This window comes from Citrus sinensis, chromosome 9 (genome assembly GCF_022201045.2).
Source record: "Citrus sinensis cultivar Valencia sweet orange chromosome 9, DVS_A1.0, whole genome shotgun sequence".
Classification (NCBI taxonomy): Eukaryota; Viridiplantae; Streptophyta; class Magnoliopsida; order Sapindales; family Rutaceae; genus Citrus; species Citrus sinensis.
This window is the reverse complement of record NC_068564.1, coordinates 2639274-2651627: the sequence shown is the minus strand read 5'-3', so window position 1 is coordinate 2651627 and position 12354 is coordinate 2639274. Positions and strand designations below refer to the sequence as shown.

At 33.5% G+C, this 12354-nt stretch overlaps 1 protein-coding gene across 8 annotated transcripts; it reads left to right on the top strand.

The window, feature by feature from the left end:
• Positions 1-4640: 4640 nt before the first annotated feature.
• LOC102624374 (homeobox-leucine zipper protein ANTHOCYANINLESS 2-like) lies at positions 4641-11431 on the top strand. 8 transcript variants are annotated; one of them, XM_052433754.1, is made up of 10 exons: positions 4641-4876; positions 5009-5087; positions 6150-6364; positions 6451-6568; positions 6654-7304; positions 7597-7701; positions 7773-7985; positions 9729-9903; positions 9987-10354; positions 10516-11431. In XM_052433754.1, exons 3-10 carry the CDS (start codon positions 6159-6161, stop codon positions 10906-10908), a joined length of 2229 nt encoding a protein of 742 aa, XP_052289714.1. In that variant the 5' UTR covers positions 4641-4876; positions 5009-5087; positions 6150-6158; the 3' UTR covers positions 10909-11431. The 8 variants fall into 8 exon arrangements, with proteins under 8 accessions (XP_052289714.1, XP_015389524.1, XP_006490348.1 ...); XM_015534038.3 differs by having other exon boundaries at positions 5009-5167; XM_006490285.4 differs by having other exon boundaries at positions 5009-5258.
• The last annotated feature ends 923 nt before the right edge of the window (positions 11432-12354 follow it).

The following is a 12354-nucleotide window of genomic DNA, read 5'->3' as shown; positions in this document are numbered from 1 at the left end:
GAGGTTAATGCCCATTTATTCTCTATATTTTTAAAGATACCTCAAATTATTCTTGTCATTAAACTATTGATACTCCTACCGTTATTTTTTGTTCATTTTGCTTTGCTTTTATAATTTATTCTCTCACAATAATATTTTTTTTACATTAATAAAAAGAAAAAAAACTAAATTATCAATTTAACTCCAAAAAATAAAATAAAAATAAAAAGAATGTATATTAATTTTTGTGGAACAAGTGTATGTCCAAAAATTAATATTGTAAATAATCACTCATTTTTTTGGACATTAATAAAAAACGGATATATTAGCTCCTCAACAAAATACTCTACAAAAATTAATATATGTTCCTTTTGTTTTTATTTTATTTCTTGGGGTTAAATTGATAACTTAATTTTTTTAATTAATGTAAAAAAAAAGAAACATTATTGTAAGAATGTAATATTATAAAAACAAGTTAAAATGAACGAAAAGTACTAGCAAGGGTGTAAATGATTTAATAACAGAGATATTTTAAAGTGTTTTTAAATATATAAAGAATAAACAGATATTAAAATCAAAATATAAGAATTAAATAAATTTTTACCGATTGAAATATTAGATGTGACCTTGCTTATGGCTGTATTCGCCGGCAGTTCGGTTCATACTAAATTTACATTAACTAATTACTCTTGTTTTATGGGCCAACGGCTTCTATGCTTATGGGCCAGTCCGGGCCAGATAGGTGGTAACTATGTGCTAAGGTAAATCTCTTCGTAAAAGATTTGTAAACAGAATTATTTTTTTTTTTCTCTTTCTCAACAATCAGCTATGGTTGATAAAACATTATGTCATCAGATTCTTTAAAGCTTCTGAATGGTTGACAACTTAACTAATCAACACTCTGGAAATAGATGGTTGTATTTATATGAGGTTTAATTGAAGCGAACATTAGAGAACTACGGACATCTAACAAAGGTTACTTTTGCTAAATTGTTAATCAATTAACATTATCTATTTCCATTTATAGCTTCATCATTCATAAACGTTAGATATTAAGCTTTCACAATTTGACTAATGGTATGTTTGAGAGTGAGGTGTTGTAACTTTTAAGATGTATTTGCTGTGGAGAAAAAGATATAGTTGTAGAGTAGAAACTGAGAAAAAAATTATGCTAAGCTGCTAAAATCCAACTACAAGTGCTACCAAATACATTTGTAATTGGGTTTTAGCAGTTAGGCTACCTCATCACACTCCCAAACCGATTTTAAACCCTAACTGGAGGGCTAGATATAGTATTATTATATAAATTAATGTGCTAAAAGTGATTTTTGATATTAAGCTTTGACAAGTTACATCTTTCATATATATATGTTTAATATTTATATCTTACAATATAATTACAAAAAGAGCTCGTAAAATATATAAATAAAAAAATTAATTGGCATGGAAAAACCACATTTGTTGTGCTACAAGAAAATGTTAAAAACAAAGATATAAATTTGTGAAATATTTTTTCCAATGATGTTTAAATGAGCAACTCCAATTTTATGTGCTTGAGTTGTTTTAACTTGTCAATCTATATCTACTTCTATAAAAATAAACAAATAACTAATAAAAAATCAATCTATACGTGCTTCTAAATTTAATTTTACATTTTTTTTTCACAAGACCTGAAATGTTTGACCCGATCTTCCTTTTATCTTTGTCCGCTAATAATTAATTTAAGGTCAATAGTCAATAATCCTATCATAATGACGGAGGCAGGCCGAAACCGTTTGGACATTAGGCAGCAAAATTTCAAGCCAAAATTTTTTAATGTGAACTAAATGTAATATATATTTTAAAAAATCTTTTTAAAGTTTTTTTTACGGTATCAATAGTTTTTTTAGTTGACATGATTACTACTAAACTACCATAAATAACAATAAACCGAGTTCAACTTCAACGATAGGGAAGAAAAAAATCATTGTTATATTTTTTCAATTCTCAAATGAGTATATCGTCATTTTATTAGTAAAATATAAATGCTACTAAAAAAAATGCATAGAATTTTTTTTTTAACATGCGAATTCAACAATTAGAGTTTGGTTTAGAAAAGGAGAACGTGGTTAGTACTTTGCGTAGGAACATAACCATTAATATTATAGTTTTACCTCCAATTATGTTGTGAAATATTTTTTTTAATGATGTTTAAATCAGCAACTCCAATTTTATATGCTTGAGTTGTTTTAACTTGTCAATCTCTCTCTACTTCTATAAAAATAAATAAATAAATCACTAATAAAAAATCAATGCTTATAAATTTAATTTTACTTTTTTTTTTCACAAGAACTGAAATGTTTGTCCCAACCTTCCTTTTATCTTTGTCCGCTAATAGTTAATTTAAGGTCAATAGTCAATAATCCGATCATAATGACGGGGGCAGGCCGAAAAGCGTTTGGAAGGCAGCAAAATTTCTAGTCAAAATTTTTTAATGCGAACCAAATGTAATATATATTTTAAGAAATCTTTTTCAAATTTTTTTTAAAGTTTTTTTTATATCAATTTTTTTTTTAGTTGACATGATTACTACTATACTACAATAAGTAACAACAAACCTAGTTCAATTTCAACGACAGAGAAGAAAAAAAATCATTGTTATATTTTTTTTATTCTCATATGAGTATGTCGTCATTTTATTAATAAAATATAAACGCTGCAAAAAAAAAAAAAATAGTGCATAGATTTTTATTTTTTTTAACATACGAATTCAACAATTAGAGTTTGGTTTAGAAAAGGAGAACGTAGTTAGTACTTTGCGTAGGAAGATAACCATGAATATTATAGTTTTACCAACTTTAATGACTTAACCATAATAATTAAGTGCTTTAAAAGGGGAACTCTCTTTCTACAAAAATAAAATAAATTAAAATATGTAATAGTTTTCAAGTCATACAATTTTACATCTTTATGGGATTTGATAAAAAGAACTCATAATAGATCAACTACATGATGACATAATTCAAATATTTGGCCCTAGAACGGATTGAAACTACTTCTAATATTTGAAAGAAAATCATTCCTATTAATACACACAATTAGATAGATAATGAAAAAAAGAAAAAAAAAAGTTTGCTACTAACACATTGAATGTTTCTCGTAAGTATAACTATTTTAAATAAGAGGACTATATTTTAAAATTGCATTGTACTTATATTAAATAATTTTTGTCTTCAATCTCTCATTCAAGTTCATGACATTTGTGTTTTATTTGTAAGTCAAATTCAGTGCCATTAAAATGCAATCATCTGGTAAATTTGTCCTGGATTTTGTTTTAAAATATCATAATTCACACTAACGTCACGTTTTGTACTCATTATTTTTCTTTTTATTAATACCATGCCAAAACAAAGCTTTTTGTTGTTTTTTTTTACTTAATTACCATGCCAAAACAAACCTGATATTATAATGATGAGAAAATCTTTTTCTTTTCTTTTTATTGGTTACTGAATCTATTAATATCCGCATGTATCGCGTAGGTTAGCATCTGTCTAATTGTTATATCTTATCAACCATTTAATCATTTGGAAGGTTTACTTACTATAAACGTTGACATTGTTTCTAATCTTACGAGTCTTTCAGAGTGCGCTAGGTAAATTTGAGTTGTTTTGATTATTTTCAAAAAAAAAAAATTACTATACTTCTTAAAAAATCATTTAATCATTTTACCATTGAATAAATAAATATTGACATTTGTCTAATTGTTATAACTTATCAACCATTTAATCATTTTAGAAGGTTTAATTACTATAAATGTTGGCATTGTTTTTAATCCTATAAGTCTCTCAGAGTGCGCTAGATAAAATTAAGTTGTTTTGATTATTATTATTTTTTAAAATATTACACTTCTTAAAAATTTATTTAATCATTTCACCGTCGAATAAATAAATAAATAAATAAATAAATGTCACGTCATAAGACTGAGACAAACCTAATATTGAAAATCTTTTAACTAATGAGAAAAGGATGGTGCGACCTCGTCTTATAATTGACGAGCATGAGTTAAAAAAAATCATTTTGGAATCGTGAAAATTAAATGGAAGTTCACAACACTCAAAATCTTTTTCTTTTAAAATTTAATGGCTTGAAAGAAAAAGATAATTACACACATTATTAACTTATTTTACCAAAAAAATTGGATTTAATGACAAGGACAAGAGGGCGAGATAAAATCAAAAGGTCAAAACACTATTTCAAGCTAAGTAACAAGAGAGGCTTCCAAGTAGTTCACTGGTTTGGCTTTTCTTCAAAATCCAACGGCTGCTATCACGCCAGTGGTACATGAGTTTGACGAGTCTGTATAATGGACCCCACCAAGTCGAAATTACATTATTTACCCCCGACATGGCCTTCGTCCGCGGGGGGCCACGTTGTCATTTGGCGGGTATGTATTGGCCGAGGCAGCCGGTTGCAAGCCAGAGTTGTATGTTTCTGACAACACGTGATAACAGCCCTCCAAAGTCAGGACCGGACAACTTGTGACGACACGACACGCGCGGAATGCCCGCGTGTGCTCAGTGTGGGGCGGACATCACGAACCCAGTTTGAAAGTAAAGTGGGCCCCACATATCTCCATGTCTTTCTTTTATATCTGCTATTTCTCATTTTACTTTATTGTACTACTCGCTCAAAAGTAAAAAGCAAAAAGAAAAAAAAAAGAGAAAATAGTTGCATGGGATTTGAAGGAAGCAGGAGGCCATTGAAGAACTGAAGAAGCCATGAATCATCATCATCATAATATCATATGATATGATTTTTCATTATCGCGGTTTTGTTTTGATATAATCTAGGAAGGCTTTGAAATTTTTTTTTTAAATTTCTGTTAAAAAAAAAAGAACCCATTTGACTATTAGTTCTTGTAAGTCAGCTCCAAACCTTCTTGTGTTAATATTTTATTTATTTACGCATTTATGTGTTTTTTTAATCATTTACACATATATTCATGTGAAAATAAATATTAATATATTTTCTGTCTTTTACTCTTGTACAGATCCCAACGGCGAAAGAGAAAGTGAAAGATTTGGGAGGATCTTTAAAAATCCATATCAAATATCTCTGTGTTGTACCGTGTGCGTGCATTAACAGAGACTTCTGCTTTTGCTGCTTCTATTTTCTTTTCTTACTCTCACTGTCAAAAAAATATAAAAAGGTACCGCACCTTTTATGTTTCATTTATCCACTTCACACTTGACAGTGAAGAAGAAGAAGAGAGGTCAACTGGGTCCTTTTTTGATGATTTGGTTGGTGTTATTATTATTATTATTTATTTTTAATTATGTGCATCATTATTATTTCACAATAATGGTTTTCCTTATTGAAAAGTGTTACTTGTGTGTAGTGTGAATGTGAGAGAGAAGTTTTGAAACTTTTTATCTTTGGTTCCCCTTTTTCATGCATCTTTTTAAGGACCCTTCTCCTTTTCTTCGTTTTTGGATCCTTCTTCGTTTTCAATACTGACAAATAATTGGTCAAGCATTTGCTGTGCTTTAGGGTTTCCTTTTCATATTTGACAGTAGAAAAAAAAAACTTAAAAAACGAGTCTTTCTTGACAAGTTTCTCATTCTAAACCTGATTATTTTCTGGAGAAAGTCAGAGCTTTCCAGAGAGCCTTGTGGCTTTTGTTGTACTGAGTCATGCATGAGCGTTGACAAGGAGGCATCATTTTTCATTGTAATTTTTTTAATTTTTTAATTATTTTTTCCACAATCTGGGCATTGTTTAAAGGTCAAAACTTTTTAAACGAGAAAGTTGAACACAAACCTAAGCGTTTCTTTTTGGTGAAAGTGATAGTGCCTATTTTCAGAGAACCTAGACAAGTGACTTCACCGTCAAAATCCAAAAACGAAAAAAAGAAAGATCTTTTCTAAGATTTTGATGAGTTTTGGGAGTAATAGTGTTGGTATGGGCTCAAGGGTTGTGGCTGAAATTTTTCCACACTGTCACAGTATGGCAAGTGGTGCCATTGCTCAGTTTCCTCTCTCTCTATCTATTGTATGCTCATTTTATTTTATTTATTTATTTTTTATTCATGCTCTATTTTATTGTTGTTAGTTGTGATCTTGGTTTTGTGTTTGGGATTATGTTCTTTTTGATATATGTGTTGTTGATTTTTAAATGGGTTTTTTTGGCAGAAGAACGCAATGGATGCTGGTGAGATGGGTCTGATTGGGGAACAATTTGATCCTAGTGTTGTGGGGAGGATCAGGGAGGAGGAGTTTGAAAGCCGGTCTGGAAGCGATAATGTTGAAGGTGCATCTGGTGACGATCAAGAAGCTAACGAAGATGGCCCGCCGCGGAAGAAAAAGTACCACAGGCATACTCCTCATCAGATTCAAGAGCTTGAATCGTATGGCCTTCAACCTTTTCTTTTCAAGTTTTATGTATTTGTTTTATGTATTCAGTAGTTTATTTTTCTTCTGTTTTGTTTTGTAGTTTCTTTAAGGAGTGTCCACACCCAGATGAGAAACAAAGGTCGGAACTTAGCAGGAGACTTGGCTTGGAGAGTAAACAAATCAAGTTCTGGTTTCAGAATAGGCGAACCCAAATGAAGGTAAATTGATTACATTTTTTATTTGTCTTTTCTTTAGTATTTTTATTTGTTCTTTTAATCATATGGATGTTGGTATTTGAATCAGACCCAAATGGAACGTCATGAGAATATCATTCTTCGACAAGAACATGATAAACTTCGAGCTGAGAATGAGATGTTGAAGGATGCGATGAAGAACCCCACATGCAACAACTGTGGTGGTCCTGCAGTGCCTGGCAGTGTGTCTAATTATGAGCTGCAGCAGCTTAGGATTGAGAATGCTCGATTGAAGGATGAATTAGGCCGGATTTGCATCTTGGCAAATAAGTTCTTGGGCAGGCCACTCACATCCTCGGCTGGCCCTATTTCTCCCCAAGGTGTGAACTCCAGTTTGGAGCTTGGTGTTGGAAGAAATGGGTTTGGTGGTGTAGCTAATATTCCAGGTTCGATGATGCAAACTAGCCTTGAGTTTGTTGAAGGACCTGTAATGTCTTTAACAATGCCACATGATAGAAATATGCTTATAGATCTTGCATTGACTGCTATGGATGAGCTGATTAAGATGGCTGAGGCAGATAGTCCTCTTTGGATCAAAAGTTTGGATGGAGGAAGGGATGTGTTTAATCAGGAGGAGTACATGAGAACATTTTCTCCTTGTATTGGAATGAAACCAAATGGCTTTGTGACCGAGGCTTCAAGGGAAACGGGTATGGTAATCATCAACAGCTCCGCACTCATAGAGACTATGATGGATGCGGTATGCCATCTTAAGCCTTTGTGTTGATTCCATAATGGATTTTTTTTTCTAGTTAGAGAAAATGTTATATCTTTATCCCATGATTTATATTTTTATTTTTTTTATCTGAGCTTTTATTTGCCATTTTAAAAATTGTAATTGATAATTTTATTGGGTTGCTTCATTAAATCTTTTCATCAATTTGAAGTAGTGCTTTCCATTGTCTGCTAGACATTTCTATTACTTGATTTTATTGATGTCATGCTTGAATACTAGAATTTGAATGGTTCATTGAGTTCTGTTCCTTGAATAGAATCGATGGGCAGAAATGTTCCCGTGCATGATTGCTAGATCTGCCACCACTGATGTGTTGTTATCCCCCAGTGTAACTGGAACAAAAAATGGTGCTCTGCAAGTGGTATGTTCCATTGCTATTTGTTTCCTTTTTAGCTGCAAACTTAAATGAGACTAATTTGAAGATCGTACCAGATGGTTGCTGAATTTCAAGTGCTTTCACCACTTGTTCCTGTCCGTCAAGCAAAGTTTCTGCGCTTTTGCAAGCAGCACATAGAGGGTGTTTGGGCTGTGGTTGATGTTTCTATCGACACTAATCGAGAAGGCCTTAGTGCAGACCCTTTCCAAACCTACAGGAGGCTTCCTTCAGGCTTTGTTGTGCAAGATGTGCCAAATAATTATTCCAAGGTAATTGTTAATTTAATTGCTTTATTTGTAAATTACATGACTTTTGTTTTGAGTTCATTGAAAATTTTGAACTTCAAAACTATATAGATGTAATCTTATTTACATTTGGACCCCTAGTTCTAACCTTAGTGAGTTGTGCTTTTAGTATTTAACTCGCTTTTACTACTCAAAAGAATTGCACTCTTTTTTATTTCATTTTTCTCAATAAAATATTGTTAGACTTTACCTAAGAATAAGAAAGAAGATGCTTTCTTGATTTAAATATTACAGTCTTATGTTTCAACACTAAAGTGACTTTGCATGTACTTAGTTGTCTTCTTCTAGTTCTCCTGCTTAGTGCTCATGGTTTTATATTAGTATTATCTTTATGTGTATTTTATCAGTTTTGAGAGTACAACATGCATAATCTTTACATGAAGGTGAACCTTTGGAACTTACAATCTTTGCTGATTATTCTATATATTTGATCCTTCTATTCCTATCTCTTCTTCTGTCTTTAATGTTTTCTTTATTAAATCCAAGGATTTGTGACCTGGATCCAGTCATTACATTGTAATCTCTTCGACCTCGTGTTTGGTGAAAATTAGTTTATTTAGATGTGTCACTTTTTTATAGACGTACAAACTGATTTTATTTATTTATTTATTTTAAGTTTTAAAAAATGCCTCTATTTTGAATCTTGCAAAACGGACCGCCTTGATATTTCACTTCACCATTTGCTCCTTGTATATAGTAGTATTATTTAGAAATTTGCCTTGATTAAACAATTGGGTAGGAAGGGTTGTGTTCTATCTCTCTAGCATGACCCTCAAGACTTTTTTTGACTTCAGCCCATGTCCTCTCCATAGCATGTTTGCAGCAAATATTAATCTACAAGAGCCTTGGGTTTCATGCCAATGATGAAAATTTTTTCTAGGAAGGGGAAACTTGACTCAAAGTTTTGTGGTTAGGAATATCTCCTTTGCTAGTGTTTTTATTAGAGAAACCACAAGACCCAGAGGTTTAGACTAATAGGTAATGGTTCAATAATTGTATCTAAGTCAGGTCTTAATAGTTTCCTTGCGCATGAAAGAGCTAAGGAACCTATTGATTCGATTAACGATATGCCAACTGCGTGTCCAATATGGCACTATGGTCTATGGCAGAAAACAACTTGAAGTTCTTGATTTGAATGGAGTTTCTTCAAAAAAAAAGAATCAAATGCCATATATCTTAATAAACTTTTCACTTACTCAGAAGAATATTAATCAGGTCAATTTTTTGACGACGAGAAGTTTTATCTTTAATTCGTTTTTAAGGGCAAGCATTTTCTTGCTGTAGAAAACGCAACAATTTTGTGCATACGGAATTGGTGCTATACTTTGCCTAGATTTCAGGACCTCCAATGAAATTGAATATCATCTTTGCCTTATGCATTTCTCTATAGATTTTCTATCCAAAAAAATTTAAAGGTGTCAAAGCTAACTGAGGAGACTATGTATACTTTTCAGGTGTAAAATAACTCCTCAAAGCTAACAGAGGTGACTATGTATACCTTTTAGGTTTCAAATTATGATAAGAATGACAACTTAGAAATTGGCCATTTTCTATTTGAGATGAAATCTCTCTTGAGTCTTGACATTATGTTTGCTTTCTTCATTGCCAATTCCTTAATCCTTATGGTTGGTAAGTGGATGCTTCTGCTTCCTTTTTTAGTATTGACTGGAATGTTAACACTAGCTTGGATTGGCTGGTATAATGCAGGTTACCTGGATTGAACATGCAGAATATGATGAGAGTATTGTCCACCATCTCTGCCGGCCATTACTCAGTTCCGGCATGGGCTTTGGTGCACCAAAGTGGGTTGCTACCTTACAGAGGCAATGTGAGTGCCTAGCTGTTCTCATGTCCTCTACCATTACCGTTCAAGATCAATCAGGTTCTTCTTTGTTGCCCTTCCATTTTTGACATACCTGACCAATATGGTAAATTTCATTTCTAATGATTATCATTGTACCTCAGGGATAAGTCCAATTGGTAGGAAGAGCATGTTAAAGCTGGCCCAGCGCATGACCTATAACTTCTGTTCCGGTGTTTGTGCTTCAAGTGTGCGCAAGTGGGACAAGCTGTGTGTTGGAAATGTGGGGGAGGATGTGAGAGTGTTGACACGGAAGAATGTAAACGACCCTGGTGAGCCACCTGGAGTTGTGCTATGTGCTGCGACTACTGTCTGGCTTCCCATGACAAGGCAGAGGCTTTTTGATTTCATGCGCGATGAACGCATGAGAAGTGAGTGGGACATTTTATCCAATGGTGGGCCATTGCAAGAGATGGTCCACATTGCCAAGGGTCAGGCACCTGGCAACTGTGCTTCTCTCCTTCGTGCTGGTGTGAGTGGTCATCAACTAATCTTGAGTAATCATCGGTTGATGATTATTAACTTGATTTGAAAGTATTGGCGATTGATTGTTTTCTACTTCCTCATCCAAATTCTTTTGGTTTTGTTTTGCTTGTATGATGAGTTTGGCTGATATTTCATTTGGTTTCACAGGCCATGAATGCAAATGATAGTGGCATGCTGATATTGCAAGAGACATGGAATGATTCCTCGGGCTCTCTTGTAGTGTATGCACCCGTTGATGTTCCATCAATGAGTATGGTGATGAATGGTGGGGATTCTACCTGTGTTGCACTCCTGCCATCGGGATTTGCCATTCTTCCAGATGGTTATTTTGGCCATGGTGGACTAATCAACAGCAATGGGACAATGGTCAAAACTGAGGGCAGCAGTAATGAAAGTGGCGGATGCCTCCTTACCGTTGGATTTCAGATTTTGGTGAACAGCCTTCCAACTGCCAAACTGACAGTAGAATCAGTTGAGACCGTTAACAATCTCATCTCCTGCACAATTCAAAAGATCAAAGCAGCTGTTCTAGAAACATAGCTGTGGGAGATAGGTAACTGTGTGCTGCATAGCTTAGTTGATCCTTTTTCTTTTTGTTTTTTGAAAATCAAATCATATATGTGAAAAGTATAGGAGATATAGAATGGACATGGAAAAGCTTGATAGTCGAGATGATAATTCCCGTAATTAGAGGGGTTTCGAGTCAAGAACGAACCGCATGTGGAGAATTTTTGCTGGGCTGTGGATCTCATTAGCTGGAGGGTTTTGTCTTCAAGGTTTGGTATCAGGGCAGTGTAGTGGTTCGGGTATTGACTCGGTTGACCAGCGAGTTGCTCTGTTTGCAAAAAGGCCCGATCAGTAGATGTGTTTTGTTAATTAGTCATCTTATAGAAAGATAAGCAAAGCTAGATAACCTTTTAGAGAAACTCCGGATGTTTCTTCTGTGTTTTGGTTTTGTTGGAATACTGGGTTATCGTGACTTTGTATTAAGTGGATTGCTTCTCCTTTGGTGTTTATACCTATGCATCCACAAATAAATTTCCCGTTATTCCTTCTCTTTGAAGCTGTGAGTGCTGAAATTTATGTCACTTTATTTGGTGAAAAGGCTTTGCTTTTATTTGCTGAAAGAAATTTCAGGCGGAACAGACTCACCACGCTTGAGATGCTGATGGGGTGGGGGGATTATTCAACCAAATTGCGCCAAGAGGGATTTTTTTTTTCTTTTTTTGGCCACCTGTTCTTAATAAATTCTCTCTTTTAATGGGACAAAGTTTGGTTGGATGATCTCATCACTTATGCCAACGTAATGACTAATGAGGCTGTTCCCACTCAAGCAGGGAATCTATGTTAGAGGCTTGAATTGGGACCCTAGGCCCTTACTAAAGTTTGAAAAAATTTTGTAAGAAGGTAAGGATTTAGCCAATTGGTTTGAAAATTTTGCACTCTGCCCCCCGGCCCCTCTCTTTCAGTTTATAGATTTTCAGTTTTGGCCTCTTCTTCCAAAATCCCTCTCTCCTCAAAGTAACCTTTTTTTTTGGGTGGGGGTGCAAGTGCAACAAATAGTAGTAAAATGATTTTAAGTTTGTATTTTGTGAATCTTGGTCAATAGTTGCAGGGCCGACTCTCTCGCCTTTAGAAAAATGTATATGTTTTGCCTTGATCCCATCTCTGAAGTAGTAAAGTTGCATGATTCATGGCAACACAAAAATGAATTCCTAGCCCCATTTCTGAATTTGCACCATAAAAAAGTTTCTAAAACTTTCAAATTTTCAAATTAGAGTTTACTTCAGGCCGGGCTTAAATGAGTTTAATTTTTTTTTAATAAAAAATAAAGATATCTTGAACCGTACTTAAAAAAAAAAATAGTGATATTTAGTCCGAACTCTTAATTTATCTCATTAACCTCCACTTCTCTATTTATAATATTTATTTTTTGAATTACCCTTATCAAAATTTGCCATAAATGTTAAAGCTTTCACTCTCATC